General features: G+C 40.4%; 1 protein-coding gene across 1 annotated transcript in view; it reads left to right on the forward strand.

Annotated features, from left to right (window-relative positions):
* The window catches only part of LOC104165749 (acyl-CoA-binding protein-like), a gene marked incomplete at its 5' end in the record, with an annotated part of 11,691 nt that extends 3,289 nt beyond the window's left edge, over positions 1 to 8,402 (forward strand). Inside the window, 3 exons of the mRNA XM_009705474.1 lie at positions 7,747 to 7,864; positions 7,974 to 8,036; positions 8,124 to 8,402. Of these exons, the coding sequence (XP_009703776.1) occupies positions 7,747 to 7,864; positions 7,974 to 8,036; positions 8,124 to 8,197 (255 nt within the window). The remainder of the gene's footprint in view (positions 1 to 7,746; positions 7,865 to 7,973; positions 8,037 to 8,123) is intronic.
* Between the last annotated feature and the right edge of the window lie 879 nt (positions 8,403 to 9,281).

The raw sequence follows: 9,281 nt of genomic DNA on the forward strand, positions 1-9,281 counted from the left end.
CTCTCCAGAGGAGGAGCCCCCCCAGCCTCTCTGGGCACCCTGTTCCAGTGCTCTGCCACCTGCAAAGTACAGAAGTTTTTCCTCGTATTAAGAAGAAACTTCCTCAGTTTCAGTTTGTGCCCGTTGCCCCTTAACCTGTTGCTGGGCATCACTGAAAAGAGTCTGGCCCCATCCTCTTGACACCGACCTTTAAGGTATTTATAAGCATTGATGAGATTCCCCTCTCCTCCAGGCTGAACAGACCTGGTTTCCTCAGCCGTTCCTCATAAGGGAGATGCTCCGGTCCCCTCATCATCCTTGTTGCCCTCCACTGGACTCTCTCCAGCAGTTCCTTGTCCTTCTTGAACTGGGGAGCCCAGAACCGGACACAGCACTCCAGATGTGGCCTCACCAGGGCAGAGTAGAGGGGGAGGAGAACCTCCCTTGACCTGCTGCCTACACTCTTCCTAATGCACCCCAAGGTACCATTGGCCTTCTTGGCCACGAGGGCACATTGCTGGCTCATGGGCAACATGTTGTTCACCAGGACTCCCAGGTCCTCCTCCACTGGGCTGCTCTCCAGCAGGTCAACCCCCAGCCTGTACTGGTGCATGAGGTTATTCCTCCCTAGGTGCAGGACTCTACGCTTGCCTTTGTTGAACTTCCATCAGGTTCTGCTCCGCCCAACTCTCCAGCCTGTCCAGGTCTCGCTGAATGGCAGTGTGAGTATCAGCCACTCCTCCCAGTTTTGTATCATCAGCAAACTTGCTGAGGGTACACTCTGTCCCCTCATCCAGGTTGTTGATGAATAGGCTAAACAAGACCAGACCCAGAACTGACCCATGGGGAACACTACTAGCTACAGGCCTCCAGCTAGACTCTGCACCACTGAGCTCTGCCATTCAGCCAGTTCTCAATCCGCCTCACTGTCCACTCATCTGGCCCACACCTCCTGAGCTCACCTATGAGGATGTTTTGGGAGACAGTGTCAAAAGCCTTGCTGAACTCAAGGCAGACAACATCCACTGCTTTCCCCTCACCTACCCAGCCAGTCATGCCACCATAGGCGGCTATCAGATTGGTCAAGCATGACTTCCCCTTGGAGAATCCATGTTCACTATTCCTGATAACCTTCTTTTCCTCCAGCTGCTTAGAGATGACATCTGGAAAGAGCTGTTCCATCACTTTTCCAAGGATGGAGGTGAGGCTGACTTGCCTGTAGTTCCCTGGGTCCTCCTTCTTGCCCTTTCTGAAGACTGGAGTGACACTGGCTTTCCTTCAGTCCTCAGGCACCTCTCCTGTTCTCCATGACCTTTCAAAGATGATGGAGAGTGGCTCAGCAATAACATCTGCCAGCTATTAAAAGTACTGTTGTTAGTGTGCATGTGGACATGTGTGTTTGTGTAATTAGACTGCAGTTTTGGTACCCGAGTACAAAACTCCTTTGTATCCTAACACTGCGGTGTCTGGAACACTGCCCAGCAGCGTGGCATGTCTGGAGGGACTCTGGGGTAAGCCGGGATGTAAATTCAGAGCATGTGAGTTCCCTTGCAGTAAGTGCCCATGTCCCTGCTCCTGCCTTGAGGTAAGCACAAAGTGGACCAGGCCTATTTTCATGGAGGGATAAGCTACCTATCTGTCAAGGTATATAGTGAGGTAAAAAGTCATATGAACAGTCTCACAAGTACTGTGAGTTCAGATGCCCATTTAGCTTATAGCAACGTGTCCGTCCGCTCCCGTGCTCCCAGGCTGAAGGTTCCGGTGCTATATCTAAGGCACAGGGCGGTGCACTTGTGCCCCCGGGGCCCTGAATTTTCTCCATGTGCTGTTGGTGGCTTGCTGGCCTCAAACATCTGTGTTCACCTTTCTGGTTTTGCTTCTGAAAGGAAGAATAGTGATACTTACGTACTTATATGGCACTTGGCAATTTTTGGTGAAAAATTAAAAATTAGTTTAACATCTGAACTTGCTGAAGCATTTCAGGTGGTTGTAGGAAATTCAGGTGCAGTTACCCTACAGAAGAAGAACAAGAGAAAATATCACGTAAGAAGAAACATAAAGATTGCAAGGCTTTCATGAAAGCAAATATTAATATTACAAATCTTAGAAATTCCTCACAGGGAAGACTTTATTATATTGCTTACAAGAAGCACACGTGAACTATGGACTGTGATTAATAACTAAAGCAGTGGGTTTTTTTCTTTTATGGCCAAAGATACTTCTCTTTTGAACATCAAGAGTAAGCCAAGGATTGATTGATGCATGATTCAAAATGTTGTTTGCACCTAAGCTAGAAGCTATCAAAGCTGTAACTTCTGGAGAAAGAATTGATTTCTCTAATCAAATTTGAGATTAGCGTTTGTTTGTTTGCATGGATTTTTCTTCTGTGGCATCAAGAACAAGTAGATGGAGAGAATAGTTTTCACATAAGCCTAACAACTGATCCTAAGGGAAATACTATTACAATTTGTGCTGTAAACTTCATAAAGTCCAACGAAATTCTAGTGCCAAAGCTTATAGAGTAATTAGTGGGAGTGAGTTTGTACCATTCTTTACTTAATTGCTGTTTGGCAGATTCAGTATTTAAAGAAAAGCAAATTATCTGAAATACCTGTCTGTAGCCACAGCTATTGCAACCGTGGCAGTCTAGCCATGGTTACAAAGATTTTGCAGCGGGATTCGTTAGGGATCAGATCGTACTACTGTGTGCATCATGAAAACTTGGCCGGTTGCCAGGAGATTTCTAAAGGTTTACCATTTATTGATTTGACGTGAAATGTAAAGATTTTTGTTCTTGTATAATTATGTTCATAAAATGTTTCTGTATTTAACTATTTCCTTTTAACATCCGCAATTTAAAGTGGTTTCAGAAGAAGAAAAATTAATTGACTTGCACTTTGTGGCAAATACTGAAACTGTGTCTCCTGGCCTATACATTGAGATATTTCACCACCAGCAAGACAGCAAAACCATCCATTCGTGAATATACTTATCTCAAGTTCTTATAAATAAGTACTGAATCTACATCAATATTAATGTCACTATTACTAATTTAAAACATTAAATCAAACTGAAATTATTTTGTTTAGCTAAATTGCCAGCAATATTTGTTGTTCACACCTGCCAGAAGATGTAACTCCTGCTCCACAGAGCTTATTACTTTAAGATAATTTCAAAATCTTTGTTTTATGGCAGTGAGGAGATGATACACCCTTGCTTTCAGACTACAAAATGCCATCCTATACAGGTTAGAAAAGGCCTCTCAATAGTACCATAACTTTACGAAAAGATCACTACATATTGTGAAGGTTGAGGACTCTATGCATGCTATTGTATAGCTCCTAACCCTCATACAGTCCTGAAAAGTGTTTGCTATGAAGTGTCATGTTCTCTTCTCGAGTTTGTTTCCTGTGATAGGGGTCCCTCCCATTCATAAGCAAAAGATGATCAGCGGTAAGGTACAGTTATGGAAAGAACAGAGGAAGTCCTTAGGCTTAGTTAGCTGGTAACAACTAGATGCTTTAATCATGCTTGAAGTAGTTTTTGGGAAATGTTTGCTTTTATTATTATTTCATTTTATTCATTAAGCTGCTAATATGGCTACTTTTTAAATGAGACCTTGCATAGACTTTCCAAGATTTATTTACTTACACCAGTGTGACTATTTGTAGGGTACTACCTGTGGAATTTGTACTTTGTCAGGCTTCTAAGAGGAACATCAAGCAACTATTATTGCTTGTATCATTAAAGTATTTGGGAGACCTAGTTGAGTGCTCAAGTTCTGCAAACGGAGAGGAGAAAGGTAGTATTGATTCTGAGAGCTTCCAGCTGTCAGAAAAGCTGAATTTGTCTTCAATGCAAAGAAGAGTTTCTGCTCATATAGCATGTATGTCATTTGTGCAGTAATTGTGTATTACAGCAACTTCTGCCTGAAAGTTCAAAGACTTACTATCATGTAGATCACTTTTTTTTAAAAAAACCCTCAGTTTATTTGCAACTCAGAGTGAAGATTTTAGTTTGTGTTTAAAACAGAGCCAAACAAGCCCCTCAAATGTTACTTAAACTCTCTGATGAATTGGAACAGAAGACACTTTATGAAATGTTTAACAATTTACTCTTTCAACTGAGGTGAGAAAGCTTGTACTTCAGTTTTCTAGCCTTTCAGGAAAACAAATAATCAGGTTTCATATTTCTGACGTGAAACTTTGTAGAAGAAAATATTTACATTTTCTTTATCCAGAACAAAGAAGCAAAAGAGCTTTTGTCGTCCATATAATCCATTTTTAATTCTGATCCAAGCTGACTAAATCCAGTTACTTCAATTAAAATAGTTTTCATGATCAATTTAATTCCTGCTAGAATGCTGTTTTATTGTGGTTTTTTTGTAAGTAAACAATAGAGTACATAGAAACAAAAAAAAATGCTGAGAAGAGATGCTGCAAGGTCATTTCAACATTATTGATTCAGCTTTTATATGTACTCTGGACTACATGATTTTGGTTTATCTAAATTATGTGTAACATATTCTGGGCCTTTTGGATTTTAATTCTAAAAAAATCCTGTATTTGTCTTGCAGCACTCCCAAATATTTGGTTGGTTAAAAACAGAAATTTCTTTTAAAATCCACAGTGTTTAGTTGTTCTTAAAAGAAATCAGACACAAAAAGTTGGACTTAAAGCTTCATGTTTTTCTATGATTCTATGGTGTAGTTGCATTTTATTAATATTGAGAATAATTTTTATTAAAACAAGAACAAACTGCATAAGCATAGTTACATGTTTTCAGTCTATAAAGTTTTAGATTTAAGCATATAATTTGGAAGTCATTTGATTTAGAATGTAATGTGGTAACTCTGCCACATCGTCTACTTTATTGAATGACTTATTAATGAATAAGTTTCAGAGCTTTAAGCAGACAAATGGCACGTGGAATCTGGCTAATTCTGAGAATTGTACTGAGTAAAGAATGAAGGATCATTATATTAAAAATATCTCCACATAACAGCAGTGTTTCCCAAACTTAAAACTGATAAAGACTGTTTTAACATCCTAGCTGTTTTCTGTACTCCCGCATCCACTACTGGGCATTTGGTTCTGGGAGGCCTTGGTGGGAATCTCCTGGAAACTTCTGCTTGTCAGCTATGCAAACACTGAGGTTCTTGCTGAGTTGGAAGATTATTTGTTAATAAGCATCTGCATTGCTGTGGGATTTTTGTCTAAAGAGCTTTCCTTCCATTGCATTTTTAAGGGTGCTATAAACGGACAGAACTAGAGACGTGAATTATCATCATGAACCCTTCTCATCTAATGTTCTGTGAATTTATAACTGCTGTTTAAAGAAGATTTGAGATTTATTTTTAATTCCTGTTTTGCAGGGAGCATTCCTTTGCTAGAACATATGTCATGATTTTTTTAAAAAACATCCCTTTTAAATACGCCTGTCTGCCTGCTGCTCCTTGCTTCAACTCTGGTGTTACAGATGTGCCTCCTCCTGTGGTGAGCACTTTTGTTCTTAGAAGACTTGTGCTTTCTCTTTTTGGGTTTCAAATAGCAATTGAAAATTTTGCAAAAAATTAGAAATCCCTCAGGTGCTTGTATCTCGGATCTTTACTCACTAGGCAAACTAAATTTCCAGACCAAAAAAATAAAAAAGTGAATTCCATCTCAGGAGGCAGAGGTGACTCATTTGGTGGGACAGCGGCCAGGTTTCCATGCAGGAACGCTGCCGTGCACTCAGTTACCTCTCCTTATCCTCTTTCACCTCCTACTGCCACATTGACGAAGCCACCAGCTGATGTGTCCTTACTTCAATGGATGTGTAGCTTTGTGATTCCATGAATGGGCCTTTCTTTGAAGAAAGATACTTGAGCATCAGTCTCTAATTAAATTCTTTTTCATTTTTCCTTCTTAAATTTAAATATAGAAATAACCTTTCTCTTGTACTTTCTCTCTGATTAAATACAGAACGGTAGAGTGAATCCAGGTTTCATGCATGCTTGCTTATTTCTATCACCTGGTCCACCCAGCACAGTCGCTTGCCAAGGAGAAAGGCATCAATTCAGGAGGCAAATGTGCATTAGGTTTTCTTATTTAAAAAAAGAAAATCTTTCCTGTAACTAGAGAAAGGAAAAAGTGGTCTAAAGAAGCACAGTACAGACTGCTGAGGTAATGCCAGGCTCTCAGTTATTTAAACAGAGCCACAGAACTGGTGCTGAAACCATTGTTGAATATAGAATCTTAGAATCATTATGGTTGGAAGAGACCTCAAAGATCATCAAGTCCAACCGTCTACCTGATGCCACCATGCCCGCTAAACCCACTAAACCATGTCTTGAAGCACCACATCTAAACGTTTTTTGAACACCTCCAGGGATGGTGACTCCACCACCTCCCTGGGGAGCCCGTTCCAATGCCTAACGGCTCTAACAGTGAAGAAGTTCTTTCTAATGTCCAGCCTGAACCTCCCCTGGCGCAACTTGAGACCGTTTCCTCTCGTCCTATTGCTAGTTACCGGGGAGAAGAGACCAACCCCCCCCACCTCGCTACACCCTCCTTTCAGGTAGTTGTAGAGGGCGATCAGGTCTCCCCTCAGCCTCCTTTTCTCCAGACTAAAGAACCCCAGCTCCCTCAGCCGCTCCTCGTAAGGCTTTTTCTCCAGGCCCTTCACCAGATTTGTTGCTCTTCTCTGAACACACTCCAGCAGCTCAATGTCCTTCTTGTAGTGAGGGGCCCAAAACTGAACACAGCATTCAAGATGCGGCCTCACCAGCGTGGAATACAAAGGGATGATATGTCGCTGATTTCAGCACAAAGTTGTAGGCTGGTTTTGTACATATTAAATATATGCATAATAGCACATCTGGCAGGATATACCGTGCTTCTGCAACTGCAGATACAACTCAAAAGCCAAAATAATTATTGAAACCAGCATATACCCTATTAAAGTGCCTGTATCTTTTTTGCATTATAGTAGTGCAGTGACCTGGCGGGTTTGTGGTCAGTGTACGAAATCTAGCTCTCTCTGAAATGTCCTGGGCATGAAACAGGACTCCAAACTCTATGCTAAAGTTTAACCTGAGACTTAGTACATGGAGAGAATAACAGCTATAGCCCTAAGTCGATGTGAATGAAAGGTGTAAATTTATACTTCAGTCTTGTGCTCCACTGTGTGTGGGAGTTGGGTATTGAAGGTGGTGCTGGCAGTAGCACTGCTTATCTCCGTGAGGTCCATCTGTGCTAACTGCTGGTCACCTACTGCACTGTCGGCAGAGAAGTGGAAATGAAGGGGGAAGTGGGCAGTACCCCTCAGAGGGCATTCGAGCTCCACCGCTCGAGTCTGCACTATGCAGTCGGGGCCAAAAGGATTCAGAGATTACTGCTGGGATATAAAGTTCAATGAATGCCTTCATACCCCCACGTGACTGTGAAAGACCTACACACTACATTCATTGTATAGGCTGCTTGCATGAATATATCTGTAGGTATCCTGACACTAGACAGACTGTAATGGTTCCTAGTGTTCAGATGTAAAACTGTTGGAAAAAAGAGGTTTACTTATTTAGCAGTGCTGACCCTATCAGCTAAGTAGGCCCAGTTCCCTTTCTAATAACTTACGGTTTTATTAAGCTTTCATGGGAAAATGGCTAGACTTGCCACTAAACCCAAGTAAGTAATTGAGAGTATCTAATGATAGTACTGTGCATGCTATACTTAATGTTTTAAGCACACCCCTTGAGAGGAAAACTAACACTTTCTTTTCTTTCATCAGGCTGACTTTGATGGTGCTGCAGAAGATGTAAAAAGATTAAAAACAAGACCAACTGATGAAGAACTGAAGGAACTATATGGATTCTACAAACAGGCTACTGTTGGAGATATTAATATTGGTATCCCTATTCCTATATATACTTCACATTTACACCCATATCTTGATGAAATCAAGCAAATGTTATGTAAATCTGCACGATAATCAAAGGTATGCATTTATTTTGGCAGAATGTCCAGGAATGCTAGATTTGAAAGGCAAAGCCAAATGGGAGGCATGGAACCTGAAAAAAGGTGTTACACCAATTAAATTTACATCATGTAGTCATGTTTATAGGATGAGAAATGAGGAAAGATAATGACTCCTGCTTTCCTTTGCAGGTCTATCAAAGGAGGATGCCATGAATGCCTATATCTCTAAAGCAAAAGCAATGGTAGAAAAATATGGGATCTAGAATACTCAAAATAATTCCCACTAATAACTAATTTTTCAGTAGTTAATGAACTAACTCTGTTGTGAAAAATGCAATGCTAACTCCTTATTCTGTAGTCTTGAGAGTAAAATCTTCTAGGCATAAGCTGTTTGACTGTAAAGAGTATTTACATACATACTCTATTTTTAGATTGTATCTTATTCTAAATAAATTTGAACCTAATAAACTAACCTTTCTGTGAGAATTATGGATTTTTGTGGGTATTAAATTATATTTAGCATTTTTACAGGAGCACACAAACAGAAAAGCTCTAAAAGTAAAATAACATAACTGTCATTTTTTGCAAACGAGGTTATGGAATGAAGTGCACAGTTTGTGCATATGCGAGATGAGACAAGGGAAAAGATGACCCAAAGCCAATGTATATTTTCAAAAAAAAATCAGAAAAACTCCCCCTTTTACTGGATTACAGAGGAGGACAAAACAACTCTTATGCAAAACTGCATGCAATTGTACAGAAAGAATGACGTATTATGAGGTGCTGTGGACTGATCTTACACCTTCTGCCATTAAAATAGAGGAAAATACTTATAGACCAGCATTTTCTATACATCTTGTTATGTGTTTTGTCAAGAAAATTTGATTAGAGGGTTCCAGCAGATAAAAGTGACCTCCAGGAAGCTTGTAAAAGGAAATATCTCCACTTGTTAGATCCTGCCAGGCTGAAAAAGATATTTAAAATGTCAGAGAAATGTCAACTATTGTGGTAATTTTACATAACTACTTCAAAGTTATTACTTAATAATTACTTTAAATCCCATACTGTCATGGTTTTGGCTGGGATAATTTTCTTCCTAGTAGGTGGTACAGTGCTGTGGTTTGGATTAGTATGAGAATAATGTTGATAACACACTGATGTTTTAGTTGTTGCTAAGCAGTGTTTACTCCAAGTCAAGGAGTCATGTTCAGTTCCCCATGCTCTGCCAGGGAGGAGGTGCACAAGAAGCTGTGAGGGAGCACAGCCAGGAGAGCTGACCCAAACTACCCAAAGGGATATTCCAAACCATAGAATGTCGTGCTCAGTATACAAACTGGGGGGAGTTGG

This window comes from Cariama cristata, unplaced genomic scaffold (assembly GCF_000690535.1).
Source record: "Cariama cristata isolate BGI_N322 unplaced genomic scaffold, ASM69053v1 scaffold46348, whole genome shotgun sequence".
Lineage (NCBI taxonomy): Eukaryota > Metazoa > Chordata > Aves > Cariamiformes > Cariamidae > Cariama > Cariama cristata.